The sequence below is a fragment of the Opisthocomus hoazin genome, chromosome 9 (assembly GCF_030867145.1).
Source record: "Opisthocomus hoazin isolate bOpiHoa1 chromosome 9, bOpiHoa1.hap1, whole genome shotgun sequence".
Lineage (NCBI taxonomy): Eukaryota > Metazoa > Chordata > Aves > Opisthocomiformes > Opisthocomidae > Opisthocomus > Opisthocomus hoazin.
This window is the reverse complement of record NC_134422.1, coordinates 9,323,184-9,339,658: the sequence shown is the minus strand read 5'-3', so window position 1 is coordinate 9,339,658 and position 16,475 is coordinate 9,323,184. Positions and strand designations below refer to the sequence as shown.

The following is a 16,475-nucleotide window of genomic DNA, read 5'->3' as shown; positions in this document are numbered from 1 at the left end:
AGTAAAACAGTTTTGGATTAAAGAATGAGAAAGATTAAATTCCTCAGGACGTGATATCCTTTCAGGAAAGTGTTATCTAACACTCACAGACCTGTATCTTAAGTGGCTTCAAAGAGAATCAAACTTCATGCCATATTGCTTCAAGTAACGATTTGCAGCAGGAAAATTTTTATATGATTACAATCTAGGAAAGTACTAACCTATTATTAAATATAATTTATCATAATCTTCATGTATATTTGCATATATTAATTTTACAGTACTGCCTTCTAAACTCCCAGCATTATCGTTAAACTGAAAGCTATAAATTGCATCTGTATTAGAACAGACTGGTGTGCACGTGTGTGGCTACATATGTTGTACACACAGAACCTATACCGGAGGATCAGTGCATATACCTAAACTTACAGAAGCATCCAACGTTTATGCTTTTTGCTAATTGCTTTGAAGTATCTATGCAAAGAGCAAGGAATTACTAACAGACAGTTCTGAAAGCACACTAACCATTTGTACACGCAAGGAAGAGCGAACAACCGCAACCCACCAGCGAGCTCACGGCAGGCAACGGAACCGCGTTCCCCCGCGAGGAACGACCCCCGTCGGGGCAACTGCTGCGGGGACGCCGTGCCCGAGCGTCAGGTCTTCGCTGACACCGCGCCGCTCCTCACAGCATGGACTTGGCATCCGATAGCATCTCTCCCCCTTTCTCTTTATTCTTTTTTTTTTTTTCAAAGTATGGTGTGGATTTTTTTACTAGTACTGATTTTGTTCCAGTTGGTACCAATTGAAAGTCACCTAAGTAAAACTAATCTTGATGTTACCTTTGACATAGAGCAATTGTTTCTTCGTACACTGCAAGGGGAAAATATAAGTATTTCAAATTTCTTTTTTCCTCATTCCTGCAGCTTTTTATTTGTAACCATGCATCTTCTTACGATGACGGAAGGGTTGTTTTCAAAAGGAAAAGGCACTGGTTATTCTCTGGTAGTACAGATGTTGGCAAGGAGACTGAAACAACACAGAAAGGGAATATACGGAAATGCAAAGATCTGCAAGTTGTGATTAGTTCTTCCAATTTCCAGCTAGAGACCTCCAGCTTGTTCTCCCCACACATACCAACGTGTCATCATGGCTGTATTTTGGATCTGCAAAATAACAACAAATCAGACCAGCAACTCCACCCAGCCCAAATGTGATCAAAACCAGTGTACCAGAATGGAAGAAAAGCAACCGCAGATCATGAGGACGCAAAAGAGCCCAAAATGCTTTCAGGGAACGAGACTCTATTTGTATCTTGCTCCGAGCCAGTGTCTTCGGTTAGTGCTATGGTCACCGCTGGTGTCCCCCAACGGGTCACTACGCTCCTTCAGACGGACTCTCGAGAACAGGATAAACACGAGGGCATTGGACATCTGCTCAGCATTAATGAAAATGAAAATATGTACCTTGTTCTAAAGGAGCGCTTTGAGATGGCCACGTCCAGAGGCGTGCCAGCGACCTGCCTTTGCCATCGCCAACCCGCCTCCAGCCCCCACTGCCACCACCATGCTGTGCGTCCACGGGGCCGTGGCTCCTCACGTGGCAATGCCAACGTGTTTCCGCATGGCACAGCAGCGCTCTGATCATCCAAAGCCTTAAACAAAATACCATGCAAACCTGCTAGTTTTAAATGTACCACTTCTTCCGCTTGGGGTTTTTTTTGGCATTATTATGCTGCCATAGACCGCCTTCCTAACAACGACATCGCCCTGTATTACTTGTGGCCTTTGTTACGTATTATCCTGGATAATTCATAATTGAACACTCACTGAGATTATCTGTTAGTGACTTGCTTTTGATGTAATGGATTTCAGAAACGCTGTTCCCATTTTAAGGGATTTACTTCCCAAACAGCTGGCAGATGGGAATGATTCCCATACCCGCACAAAGCCTGTTTGGGGCACATCCTCTGGGCATTTAAAGATCTAACTACCTGAAGCTTCAACCTGAAGAGTATTGCTGAGGAGCCTTTACGAACAGGAACAGCCACATACAAGCACCTCTCGCTCTTTAGGAGGAGTACGTGCACAGCAGTTTGCAGCAGCAGGCAGATGCTTCCTGCTACATCACAGGCTTGGTGTAAAAATCTTCATTGCTGTAAGCATACAGGTAAGTCCACAGGGAGCACAACAAACCCCCTTTAAATATGTGCTCCTCAACCTAATTGTAATTACAAAAACTGTTAAGTGAACCACTATTCATCAATTAGTGAGAGTTAAAACACTACTACAACAAACCTGAAATGTAAAAATTCCTGATGCTGTCCCTGGATACTGATGAAACTTGCTGCAGAATTTTTGCCACGGACATATCTGCACTTGCCTTTTATAGTTTACAATCTAAAAGCTAATGAATAAGTAAAAGTGAAAGGAACACAGGGAAGAAGGAAGGGTAGAGTAAAAGGGTATAACATACATATTATATTACAAAGTAATTATGCGCTTCTGAAATGCCAGTTAGTAACTGCTTCCACCATCCAGCTCACATTCAGATCAATATTAGGTTGATAACAGCAGAGAGCCATGATCTGGTATAAGTGTTCTATTATTAAAGAACGTAGAAACCCACAGAAACCTGAGTTTAACTCATAGTTTTTTTTAGGTGCAAATTGTAGCCCCGACCGTGTTAAAAGCATGATGTAAGTATTCCTGCTCCACAGTCCCCGTAATTTTAGTACAAATGTTTGCTTTGAAAGCATTTACAATTGCAGACCCTAGCCAGCCACGCTACTAACTCTTGTCTGTTTCTGGGTTGTGGTTTTTCTTTCTTTTTTCCTCCAAACGTGGCAAACAATGTTTTATCAGACTTCTTCTGTCGGGGGGAGGGGGGGGGGCGGAAATAAAATTAAGAAAACCCCCAAACTTTCGGCCATCAGCGCAACACGAAAGCGCACAGTAACAGAGCGGTTCCCCTGGACAGAGCTGATTTACTTGCCGTGTTGGCAAGACGAGCCAGGAGCGTGAAGAACGAGCCAGGAGTATGAAGAATAAAAGCGGGTTGGCTGCCCTGGGGGGCTCCCGGAGCCGAGGCTGCAATGACACAGAAGCACGGCAGGCATCTCGCTTTCCCAGCTAGACCCTAAAAGTTTTTGTTACAGATCTCAGAGGGAAAGATCATTATTCACAGCAGCGTCAGCAAGGTGGCAAGGTTTGCAAACATTTCAGAAAAGGTGTAAAAAGGCTTAGAGGTAAAAGCAGGCTTTACTGGGAGATGTTGCGTTTTATCCAAGGGGTTGGGTACGTTCGGGCTTTTTTCCCTGCTTTATGTTCATTTCCTACCTCCGCCTGTTTCTCCATCACCAAAACTAATTTGGATGCAGCACGCTCAATTCTTGGTGCTCATGGGTGCAAAACTTGCAGAAGTTGCACCCTTCCCTCCACAGAGCAGGACGTGAAAAAGGGATGGGACGTCCCTGCCGACGGGCATCAGCCTTGCTGCAGCCCCAGGGCGACCCAGAGCAGGAACCATCACAGATGAAGTTTGCACGATTCCATTTACTGGGCAAGGGGGTTATTCTGCTTTTTGCTATGTGGATTCAAAAGATTCTGCGGCCTTACAGAGCAGTGAGCAGCTGATCAAAGAACACTGAGAAGTAACGTTGCGTTGATCACAACACAGAGGAGCTGAGATGTCACGGGTTCCTGTGTTCTTGGAGAGAAACAAAGTACAACAAAAAGAGAAAAAAGAAGGGGTTTCACGGATCTCATTCCAGTAGGTGTGAAGTTCTCCTGTAACCTTTTTTCTTGAATTTCCATAATTGCTGGAACTAACACCATTTCTTGGCAAGTTATAATTAATCTGCAATTTGTATTTGTCCGGTCACTAACAACATATTTTTGAAGTAATTTCCAATGCAAGTTCCTCGTTACCATAGGGCAGCTACTGCTCGTCTACGGTCATAAACACTTCCTCATGGAGTATCCATTTGCCTAGCATGGAAGCACTTGAAACTATTTGTAAAGCACATTTTACACCTGACACATTGAATTAAGAGCAGAAAAATGAGACAGTTTTCTAATGGCATCAGTATTACTGTGCTGGTTGTAAAACAGACTCATGTCTAGAAGGCTCTGATTCATGTTCTCTCTTTCTGAGGACTATTGACTTGTCTGGGTCTTTTCTTCTTTTAATGGCATATTGATATCAGTTGTGGTTGTTGTTTTGGCATAGAAGTCCAGTCAAATGAACTTAATAAATGTTGCTGTCAGTGAAAACTTCGCATTGGTTGTCCCAAATGTAAGCGGGGAAAGCTTCCCAGAGCAAGTACCACCCTGCTCTCCATTATCTGGTACTGTCAGAGATAGACCTAGAGCAGATGAAATGGTTTTAAGCAATTTAACATTATACATGCTGACTCTGTGAAGTGGGCCGGGGCAATTGTAAGTCATCGCTTCCCGTGACCTTGCCCATTTGAGCATGAACGAACCGGCATGATGGATGCAGCTACGAGTTACACCACGGGTCAGTCCCCACCTCGTCCCCAAGCCTGCAGACATTCTGCATTGCTGGCTACACGCTGCGAAGTGTAATGCAGCTGGTATAAAAACAGTGCTGATAGAAGATTTATACCTTGAATCCCCGCCTGCCTCAGCTCTCGTTCTTGATGTTTATTCCCAGCACTAACTGGACAAAGCCCAACAAACACTTTTCTACCACGAGGCACAGCTCAGCCGCTCCTCCCGAGCAGACAAACCAACCCCAAGCCCTCCGAACTTTGCCTGCGGACGGAGCGAAGCCCCCGCAGCTCTCCTCGCCCCGCACGCAGCCTGGCGCTGGGCGGCCCTGAGCCACCGACGGCAAAGCTCCGACCAAAGCGAACTTCTCAGGCTTTCACGTCATTTTGTGAAACACAAGAGCTGGTGTAAAATTTCTTGCTGTTGCATTTTCAGAAACAAACATCAATAATCAAGTACGGTCACTGATGGTGTTATTATTTATTTCAGGAAAGCCCACTCGTTTCTGCAGAGATACTTCCCAGTGAAGGCAGATCCGTTCGGGGACTTCACCTCACCCCCGTCGGGAGCAGCACCTCGGCTGCAAAGTAGTTCTCGACCCACGCAAAGGCAGGATCACGCCGGAGGCCGGGGGGCACGGCGGCCGAGGTGAGCGCCCGCTGCCCCCCCGGCGCCTTCCCCCGCCGCGACCCCCAGCCCGCACACAGCACCCGCCTCTCCCGCTGGCGGGGACGGCAAACCCAGCCAGCGCACAACCCCGGCCCCCGGGACCCGCCAGCTCCGGCCCCGCCGGACTGCGGGGAGGGCAGCAGCCGCCTCCTCCGGGGAGAATTCGGGGGGAGACCCGCGGGCAACCCCCCCCCCCCACGCCCGACCCCGCAGCAAACTTTCGCGGGTGCGCGGTGCGGTTCCCCGGCAGCGGGCGCGGGGGGAGCCCCGGGGCGCTCCGGCCCTACCTTGACGGCGCGGGAGGGCTGGCACTGGACGTGGTGGGACACCGTCGCCGTCTGGTTCATGTTGCCGGCTGCGGGCGCTGCGCTGCGGGCTGCGGCGGGCACGGGGAGCCCGCGGCTCCCGGCGCTCCGAGCCACCGGGCGGGGGGGGAAGGGGGGGGGTGCCGGGGCTCCGGGCGCGGCTGCGGCGGCTCCGCCCGGCGGGGCCCGCCCGCCCCGCTCCGCCCCGCCCGTCACCGGGCCGGCAGCAGCGGCCCCGCAGAGTGGAAGCCGAACCCCGCAGCCGAGATTAACGAGGTTGCGGCGGAAAGTTGGTGCCGGCTGCGCTCTGCCCCTCGCCCCCCCGGGCTTCCTTCCCTCTCCGCCTGCCCCGTCCCCTCCCGCCGCCCGCAGCGGGGTCCCGGCGCTGGGCCGAGACCCCGGCACCTCCCAGAGCTGCGGGCTCGGGCGGGCGCTGCCGCAGCTCCGCGCTGCCCCGCAGAGCAGCGGTGGTGCGGCCTCGACGGGGCTTTTACCCGAATAACTTTTTTTGTGGGTTTGCTGGCGGTACAATCTAAAACATTACCCCCTCCAGACTCCCGAACAGGGCTGGCCAGAAGCACGGGGAACGCTCTTCCCTTGGGCCCAGCCCGGAGCTGGCAGCAGAGCCAGAGGACCTGGGGTGGAAGCCGGTGAGCTCAGTGAGCAGCCTGTGACAACGAGCAAGCCGTATTTTGTGTGTACAGGACAATCTTCAACGATCCCTTGCTTTAGAGAAACCTCCCAGCAGAACGAGGCAGAGTGAGCCGCACACCGAGGTGCTCTGGGGGGTCCCAGGGGTGCGTGAAGCCGCAGCCGGGGCGGGTAAAGTCGGTTCAGGAGGAAGCAAAGAGGGAAAGGGGCCGACTGGAGCCAGAAGCCGTGGCACAAATCTGCCAAAGAAACTGCTGATTCGGAGCCTCGCTGCACGAGACTCCAGCGTCAGGCATCTCTGAAGCATCTGTTCCTTCAGGGGGGAGGCTGCTGAGTGCTGTTTGCTACGGCATCGAAAGCTACGCTCCCGGCAGAGGAAGCTATTGCTCAAAAATGAAATGGCTTTTAAAAATTCAGGCCCCAGGTTGAGCTCGTTCTCTGGTTTTTGTCTCTTGGTTTTCCTCCCTGCCCCTCCTTTTTTTTTTTTTTTTTTAAGCAAGTTGAAGAACCTGCACAAAGCATGTGTCCAAAAGGTAAGGATGCAAGAAACCAAAAAAGTTTTGATAAAGATTTCACGCTGTGCTTAGGGTGGCATGAAGAAGCTCCAGGTGAGCACTCACCTGCCCAGGCACCTGCGTTCAGGCCCGGAGGTGGGAGTCGAGGGCTCGCGGCGCTCGGCAAGGGAGGGATGAAAGGAGAAGGCTGAGAGCTCGCTGTGCTCGCAGCTCAGCAAGTGAACGAGTGCCCCGGGAGGTCTGCGGGGGCCGCGAGCTGTGCTCGCGAATCTCACTGTGACTTCAGATGTCCGCCGGAGCACTGAAAAGCGGGGTTCCTTTTCAGAAGATTTGAATTTCCTGCAAGGAAAATGGCTTTGAATCACCCCAAATCCAGTATCTCCAAAGTCAAAACTCATTTTGCATGTCCTGACTCGGACACCAAGGCGGGTGCTGCTGCAAAGGGATGGCAAAAGAGGTTGAGCTGGGGAGGAGAAGGCTGGTCCACGGTGCAGCCTGCAGAGCAGGAAGCCCTGTATGGGCACCGGGCCTGGGTACAAATGTCCCCTCCAGTGAGGGGACAGCAGTCAGACAGTGTTTATTCCAGTGATACCCAGAAAAATGCAGAGTAAAGGCACAGCAAGAGGGTCCCTCCCGGCCCAGGCACGGTCAGCTCCGGGCACCACGAGTGCAGCATCCGGGCTGGCCTCTAGCCTGCAGGACTCGCTCGCATTAGCCTCCTTCACCTTATTGGATTTATTGGATTTTGAGCAATAAAAAACACATTTAGCAAGCATATCAGGGGTTCAGAAGTGCTCTTTCACCTCCCTCCCTCATATGCAGGCAGGAGTGAAACTTAATGGCTACAGATGGGAAAAAAACTCACAGAAAAAAGAGACGTATGATTCAACTTGAGGGTTCTTTGGTTGGTACTGAGGAGGAGGGAACGAGTAAATGACTGTTTGGGAAAAGGGCTAACAGCCTAACTTTTGCCATACTCTGCCTTGTGCCCAAATGTTTGTTCTGAAAAGAAAATGATGATTTGGAGTTATTGGCACCAGGAGCTCACACAACCAGAGGCAACCTGGAGGATTCAAAGACATTCTTCTTCCTCCTCTTGCAATATATTTGTGTTTAACAATCTCAGATGGGAACTGCTTTAAGCCAAAAGAATGAACTGACGATATTTTTAATTGGACTAAGTATCTGTGGATTTTTATAAGCTCCTGTGAGAACTTTGGATAAGTTTTTATGTTTGATTTTATGTTCACAGTGGCTGACCATCCATGCAAGCCACAAAACCAGCTTTAGGCTGACACAGAAATCTCTTCTGTATAATTACAAAGAAAAAGCCAGTTGGGAAAAGCTGCCAAAGCCAGAGATAAGGTCAGTAATTTGCTGGCATTGTTTTTAAATCAACTTCCACAAACTTTAATGTATCTATTCCTAGAAAGTATAAATCTTGCTGATTGACCTCCTGCTCTCACAAGGTGGACCCTAATTAGAGTGTAAACCTAACAAGGGTGATCAGGAGTGGTAATAACTCTGTAAGTGCACCGTTTGTCGTTATAAAATATCTCAGAAACAAGTTAGATCAATAGAGTGGGATTCTACAACATGCCGACTGAAATCCTCTGGAGCATCACTCCTCTGCTTACTTTTCCAGCTGTGTCATTCCCTGCCATCCCTCCGGTTCCTCGGCACAGCCGTTAATCCTCCGTAGTGCGTAATCTTCTTTGGGAACTGGTCGCCTAGCAAAACGCAGTTCACCCTGGAAGTTGACTGCTAATGTGAGTATCCACATTAGCCCTGCAAGGAAGTTTTCTAAAATTTCAGTGCCTTTAGGGTACAATTAAATAACTGAGTGATTACCAAAATATGCTGGAGAATATTAAAGCTGTGAGCAGATGCCTCTGTTACATATTGCAATAGCGCAGGTGGTACCCGCTGGTGTCAGAGCAGCCCCTCAGCGCACTGAACAAACCTCCCTCCTGAAATATTTAAAATTAGTAAGAAATCAACATGATCAGCCAGGGAAATTGATTAAGGTGTCCAGAAAGTTTAAGCGAAAAGAAAATCCCTGTTTCTGATAGAAAACCCTGCCTGCCCCGCTGCCCGTACGCAGCGAGGGGCCATGGGCAGCCGGATCTGCTGCTGGAGGCAGCATTTCCCAAAGGTTCCTGATCACTATTCAAGTCCTGCCGTAACCTGCTGTTACTAACTCCCAGTATAGTTCCCCGGCCACACATTTTCCTGCCTCTTGCTTGCTCACTTGCTTTCTAAGCATTATGTTCTTTTTCCAAAAAAAAAAAAGAAAACAAACCCACAGCCCTTACGTCATTTTTTAAGTCACGTTTCATGAATTACTTTGTATAATCATTGTTCTGAGAAATTAAAAAATTGAAGTGTACATTGGTAGTTACATACACTTCATGACAACGTGTTTTCCTATAGCCGTTCGCTTTCTTTTCTGTTTTATGCAAGTACATAAAATTTACCCTTACTGCTGTTCCAGGTACCCAGGGCCTAATTCTGTGCCGACATCCATTGGCAGCTGTTGACATGAGCGAACTCAATTTCTAATTCACACCAGTTCATAATCAGATTACAGACTTCTCTGTTTACGGACAAAGAAGTTTTCATGCCACAAGGGAGGCTGACTCGGGATCACTGCTAGGCTGCCAGCTTCCTCAGAATTATTAACCACCAGGAGCTGCGCTGTGTGCCCACGCTGGGCTTGAGCGGAACAAAGACAAGGCATAGCTGCCCTCCAGTCACCTGTGCCACAATCCTCCATTTCTTTCCTCTTGCCCCAGACTGCTATAAATGGAAAGGCCAGCAGCTATCTTGTGCTGCTGGTCATGGCCAGCAAATTCACACGCAGCTCAAGATATCCCGGGAAAATCTGTTCCTGGAGGATGGCAATGCAGCCGTACACACATACGCGTGTACAGGCGTGCACAACCCCACGTTGCCTGCAGCCGCCTATCTGGCTGCAGCTGATGGAGGGAATGTGAAGGAGAATTCCCTCAAGTAAAGTGTGACTTCAGACAGGCTCGATAAATCAGCGAGACGCCAGGCTTCACTCCAGCTGCAGTGCCAGGAACTGCTGCTGCTCTGTTCACCCACAGTGTCAGTGTCTGGTTACTGGAATAGGGGTTTCCTCAGAGTGGACAGTTGTGGGGACTCGAAAGCATTGCATTGTCCCTGCAAGGTGTTGTCTTACTCACTGTAAGTATTTCCGCTCCTTTTACCACCCCAAAATTCCATCACAGCTTATCATATTCAGGTTTTGAGGGGTGTTTTCTAAAGAGCCCAGTGTGATTCAGTAACTGATATTTTGAACAAAACCAAAGAGAATTCACACCATTGCTGAAAGTCATGCTGAAAACTTCTAATATCCAGTCTAATATATGGAACTGATGAAGAAGAAAATACAGATATTCCTTATTTGTACAAGCCAATATCCACAGAACTATGTGGGTGCATTTGTTATGATTACTTTCTGCTCTTATTCACTACAATTATTATAATAGAAAATATTTAGATTAAATATCTGCACCTCTTTTTAGAAACAAAAAAGATACACTAAAATACTCTGGTACATGCACGACAACTCCTTCAGTTAACTTTCTATGAAAGTGTAGGTAAATAGCATTAAATAACAGCCAAATGATGAAAAAAAATCCTCCCTTTTACAATAATAATGAATGATTTTGACTGGATTTTTGCCTGCAAACATGGGATATCATGAAAATAGGATCAGTAATATCTACATATCACTGACTCAGTATGGGGAGTATGTTGTGAGAAGTGACAGAAGTGAAAAAAAGACTGCGTGCAACTGCCTTGTTACCAGGGAAAAGAAGCAAGCAGTTCTTGGGATAGAAAACTGTAAGAGAAAATGGTCTGTGCCGGAAAGAACTGAACGTGCTGCCTGAAAAAACCTGCACAGGCAGCAGGTGACTTTACGAGCGGCACTTCACAGCGCGCCCCTTCGCAGGTCCCCCTGGGCTGCTGCATGAATCCTGATGAATGACAAGCAGCGGCAGAAGCGAAGGGTATCTTCGGGATCCCTTCAGTCTGTCGTGTGTACGCCCGCTACCAGACTCCAACAGGGAATGAGGAAAGAGCAACATTTGGTCCTTTTCATTTTCAAATGAGGCTTCAGAGTAATAGTCAATACTATTTAAGAGAACAAAATAAAATGAAGAAAAAACCATTTAAGACCACCAAACTATATTAATTTGTGTTAACACACTAGTGCCCAAAACCCACAAGTGTTTCATTTTGGTTCCCTATTTACATTGTGGCCATTCCTTAAGTGCAAGAGAGTAAAGGTATACTCTGCTCAGTGTGAAAGTACTAGTCACACAGCATTTACAAACTGGCCAGAAAATGCACAAAAATGTAGGAAATACAAAAAAAAAAACACCCACCCTGACAGACACACGTACTTTACACATGAGAAACTTCAGGAAAGAAGAACAAATCCTCTTTCTTCGATCTCACGTGAAGCCCGTAGCAGACCCCAGGAGCACTACGCTCCGTCTCACTGCATTCGTTTAGCCTTCTATCTGCAGGAGCTTTCGTATTATAAAAACAAAACGGTGAAACTGACTGATCTGAGAAGTAGATTTAATTTCATGTACAACTATTACTTACACTGCTAACAGGATTCAATATTTCTACCACACGAGAGCTACAGGATGAGTAATGTTTTTGCACACATGAAGACTCAGAGGAACACAGCTAACCATCTCCCTACCTATGAGCCATGTTCCCAGTCTCATTGCACAGCGCTCAGGAACTGCCACAAAATGCTGGAGACATGCCAAAAGCAGTCTGAAGTGTCTTTCTTACAAGTTTGTGCTTCTTTAAGCCTTAAAATTGTGCTTGCCGTCGAAAACACTGAACCCCATGCAGAACACTTAGCCTGCAAGAACATCACAGCCCTGTCCAGGGCTGATCCTCTGCGGAAGTTCTCGCTCACTGAAGAGCAACGCCTCAGCATCATATTTCTGGGTTGAGACCATATCCAAAATCCACCGTCGAGAGGGGCTTTATTAAAGGTTCAAGATTAGGACACAAGCTTGAATGAAATGTTACACAAGAGGAGGGTATCTTGTCTAAGCAGGATCCTCTCCCTTACTGTCAGTATATATAACAAGCCGCCCAGAAGCAACCCCTTTTTATAAAGATCAGACCCCAGCTAGCAGCCAGACTTCTGAAGCATTATAAGAATTCCCACACGGAGAGTCAGCCCAGCTTTTCAAGTATTTATGTACCTGACAGGTAGCCCTGCAAACATGTCAAGGCTTTGCCAAGATTACTATGACTAAGAAGTTACCCCGTGATTCCTTCTGTGTCTCGGATATCTGTGCTAAATATTGCACGCAAGCAAAATTCGTTCTGAGCCATTGTGTTGGGCTGAGAAATTTTTCCCCGAGCTGTTTGCATGTAGAGGTAGCATCCTGAAATCAGCTGGTAGTAAGGCCAGAATGAAAAAAAAGCAAAGTTCACATATTTAAAGGGTTTGAAGTTTTAATTAATGATTTGTAGCTATGGAGACTGAAGTGGGGGAGTAGAGTTTTTTATGTTAGATCTCAGAGGCTGCAGGGAAGAAAGATGCTTTCCAGATTAAACAAAACAGAAAAGTTCAGTGACAACAGCAAAAAAAGAGAAAGCAAATTGGCTACTGTAGACCCTCTTCCTTCATCTACCTGGGTTAATACAAACCTAAGCAAAATTTTAGAGGCATGCTATCACCTGTGGGCGTAAGAAAAAAATATTTAGAATAATAATACTGAAACCATAATTATTCCCAACATTATGCTTCAATGTTACTGAATAACAGACCAAAACTCTCCCTCCCTTCGCTCAGTGTAGACCTAGTAGCAGATAACGTGATGGGGTTTTTACAGATGAAAGATAAGCTACAATCAAATGAGTACTTTTCCTAAAACACTGCAGAGCAGTTTGCTCAAGGGGCAACAAGGAACGGCTGCCATCAGAAATGAAAAGATGCTTTTTCTGCCCCTCAAGCCAACCCAAAGTCTCTTTTCCCTGCAAGACATGTATTCCTGTCTCCTCACTTTAAAGATGTTTTTACAAGACTCCCAGGATGCTGAAGAAGGCTCTAACTCCTTGCCACATGCATAAATAGCAGATGAGTGATTCATCTTCTGGTTTCTTCTTTCCTCACAGTATTAATTTATTGGTTGGGCACAGTTTGTATACATGTTTCTTTGCCATGCCAATAGCCATCATTTAAATCAAACAGGATGAAAGATGGGATAGCAAACAAGCCTGGTCGAAGGACTGCAGCTCAGATTTCCAGGATGGCTGTTACAAGGACATCGCTTGCTCTCCCCACCTCTGGGGCAGAGAGAGCAACCCGAAAACAGCAGCAGCCACTTGCAAGCTGCTCGCAGTCATTTTGGCAGTGTTGATATCTGAGAGTAAGCCTACCTGGTCACCCAAGGATCCTACACAGTCTCTAATCATTGCTCCAGTAAAGGAAAATGTGAGATGGTACAAGGAAATCGCTGGTGGGGAAAAAGCGTAAGTAACTACTTTAATGAGGCTGGGAGATGGCAGACCACAGGAGTCTGAAGGAGGAACTTGGCCAAAGCACCAGTAATGAAAGAGGCAATAAACCTCACATTTTAGATACAATCCCTGCCGTAGGGCTATGAACATGCTGGTGGGGTTGCAGTCAAGGACCAGACTTGGCCACGCTATGCCCTTGATTGCTGTTGCTTGCAGCCATAAATGCTGCTGTTTAGCGTGTTGCTGGAAGACAGTCCTCTTCTTCCATGTGTAACATTTCTCAGTCTCTTCAGCTTTGCGATGCCTTTTCAATAAGAAAATATCTGAAATCCTCCTTATCTCTCTTCTTTTCAATCACAAGTGTGTCAGTCACAAGCCCACACTCCTCAGCCACCACCATTGCTGCCACACTTCAGCTGACAAGCTGCAAAAGTTTTGGCTGGCCAAAATCATTGTGAAGATTTTTACTTCCTTTTGTTAGAATTCTGTGATGTTCACATCTCATTGCCATGTACCACCGTACCTTCACACATATACATCTGTGAGTTTTAGTGACATCACGTATCTCATCCAACTACTTAGGAGATACTACCTTGTTAATGAGACGCAATATTACAGCCAGCTGCTCGTTCCAATACCACTTAAGCATGCATAGAAATCATTTCCTTACACTTTAGCATCCTTTTTGTATTCCAGTTACAAAAAAGTAGAACACGGGGTGGGGGGGGAACCATGTGGATGGTCGACTCCTGTACTTTGCAATGAATCAAGGATTGTTTCAATGGAAATTACATTCAGTGATGCAGTGCTTAAACTAACCAAGGAAGAAGATATGAGATTAGAAAGGTTTCTTCTTTCTAGGGCTGTGAGGCTTTTAGCAAATCCCAGAGACGTGTTGAAGACCTGTGGGACTCAAAGTGTTGGGAGCAACTTGTCAAGGAGAACCATCAAGTCTCAAGTGCAGTTACATATTCTCCAGCAACTGTGCAATCTTCTAATAAATAAATCCAGAAATTATATCATCCTACTCTCAGTTTAAGCATAATACAACTATTTATGCTTATTGTGATGCTGAAGGCCTCAAACACAGGCTTCACTGACAGCTACAGTGCCTGTAGGCAAGTGCTGTTCGTTACATTCATACTTCTGAGATAAATGTAACATACCCATCCTGCATACACAATAAAAGGACAGTAGCTCCAAACACATAATCCAGCCATTATTTTGATTGCAGTATATTTTCCAAATCATTCTGAAAATATGTTTTTATTAAAGCGTGTGGTTTGTCATAAGTGCTTCCAGCAGGTGTAGGAAAAACAGCAGAGAAATTGGAGCTTACTTAACCAGGTTTATAAACCTGCTGTTTCAGTCTCAGAGATGAATTACACTGCAGGAGCACGTTCACTAAACGTTCATGCTCTCCTTCTTGCCCTCCTACTTATGTTCAAAGAGTAGAATAGAAAAACATAAATCAAAGTTGCAGAACATATTTCTTCTCCAATTCCGAAGCTGCCATATCTCTATACTAGAATCGTAACCCCCCGCAATACAAATAAGAAGCACGATCCAGCAATCACCACTTCAAAATAATTACAGGCAACGCAGTCATTTACACTTATCTAAAGCCTTTCACCCAAAGGATCCCAAAGCAATTTATATACAATATAGATGTGGCTGATATGAAAACAACAATGCCAAGGAGTTACTTGGGAGTTGAGGCATTCTCTAAACTGTGCGGATCTCCTCAGTCCAAAACTTTACATATGCCAGTTACCCTGCTAGTAGTGTGAAGCAGATCTATTACACCCTTCTGTCCCAAATTTAGGAATAGCCTAGGCATTGACAGGTATGTTCTTTAATTTCAGTCGATGAATTTGAGATTAAGCAAGGAAAGGACTTGATACAACACTGCTTATCGGACATCATACCCAGCTTCAAGAGGTGCTCATATGAAGCACTACCAGGATTAACACATTCTTCTGGAGAGAAAAAAGGTCTCAATTTCTATGCTCACTTCCCTTTTCCTTTATCAAATTTATTTCTGATCCATCCAGGCTCTGGGTAAATACTGGCCTACAGGCAGAGCCTTGCTTCTTCTGTGCTAGCTCTGAAATATCATCGTTTACCCACGAACTGCTCAGCAAATTAAAGCAGACAGTCTACAGGTGCTTGCTGGAGTCCCAACACTGTCAATAGCACCAGGCCACCGAGGCATAAATCGGTCTTCAAACACAGCTGTGAAATAGCTGTTGGTTCTCTAATCCTCAAACTGCGCTCCTGGAGCACTGGGTGAAAGTGAGCCTGGGGCACTGAACAGATATGTGTTTCTAAAAATTAACCATTTACATTTTCAAGAAAATTTTCACATGGAAAAGGGCTACTGGCTCTTTCTATATTATAAAGCATGGATTTTATTGGCTTTCCTCCGTCAACAAAGTGTGGGCACACAAACTTTGAAAGTGTTGTTCACTTTGTAGGATCCCCAAAAAGCAAATTTGGGTAAAATAAAATCTCTTTTGCAATGTGAGTTATAGACTCCAGCAACAGGATATTCCTGCCAATCTACAGATCCAAAGAGATCACGGCAAAACCCAGCATTTTAAGGGACAGCTATATATTGTTACCACATTTTTAAATCAGGAAATTGAATCAAAACACCTTAATGCCACAGGACGCTTCATTCTCAAGGGTAGGAAACTTACTCTTTTCCCTTGCTCAGCCCTCTGTAACACATCTCTCTACCAAAACATGTACATAGGCCTGTCAGGAGACTACAGGATTTTTAATGGATTGAATGAGAACAGCACATAGCACAGGACTGCAGCATCTGATCTGCATGGCTAATGTGTCTGCAGTCAATCTGATCACCAAAATGGATTGGCCTCACGTCTCGTCATCAGGAGTGTTACTTAGGAAGGAGGAAAAGCTAACTGTGCTTTGCAGGGGGGTGGGGTGTTTGTTTTATTTTGTGGGTTTTTAATAAAACAACATCGGGGGAAATCTTACAATTTTTGCTGCCTGCATGGCACCACATTTCTGTTTCACTCCTGGGTGGCAGCTGCAGCATCTCTCAGCAGGGAGATGAGAGTTTGCTATGAAAGTACAGAGAAAGAAGTGATTGGGTGGGAATTTTTCTGCCCTTCCTCATGATCCCTGGGCTGACAGCTGATCCACTAACGACACTCGAGACAAGTGAATTATTCAAGCAGTTTTCATAATGGGATGCTGCAGACGGTTGATTGCATTGCCTCACACTGGATTTCTTTTCCTTATTACTTTTTTAGGGGGCAAAGAGGCAACAAAATGAAATT

General features: G+C 46.2%; 1 protein-coding gene across 1 annotated transcript in view; it reads right to left on the bottom strand.

The window, feature by feature from the left end:
• DPP10 (dipeptidyl peptidase like 10) overlaps positions 1-5,580 on the bottom strand; it is a 583,710-nt gene extending 578,130 nt beyond the window's left edge. The window contains exon 1 of the mRNA XM_075430457.1: positions 5,450-5,580. Within this exon, the coding sequence (XP_075286572.1) occupies positions 5,450-5,509 (60 nt within the window). The 5' untranslated portion in view covers positions 5,510-5,580. The remainder of the gene's footprint in view (positions 1-5,449) is intronic.
• Positions 5,581-16,475: the final 10,895 nt, after the last annotated feature.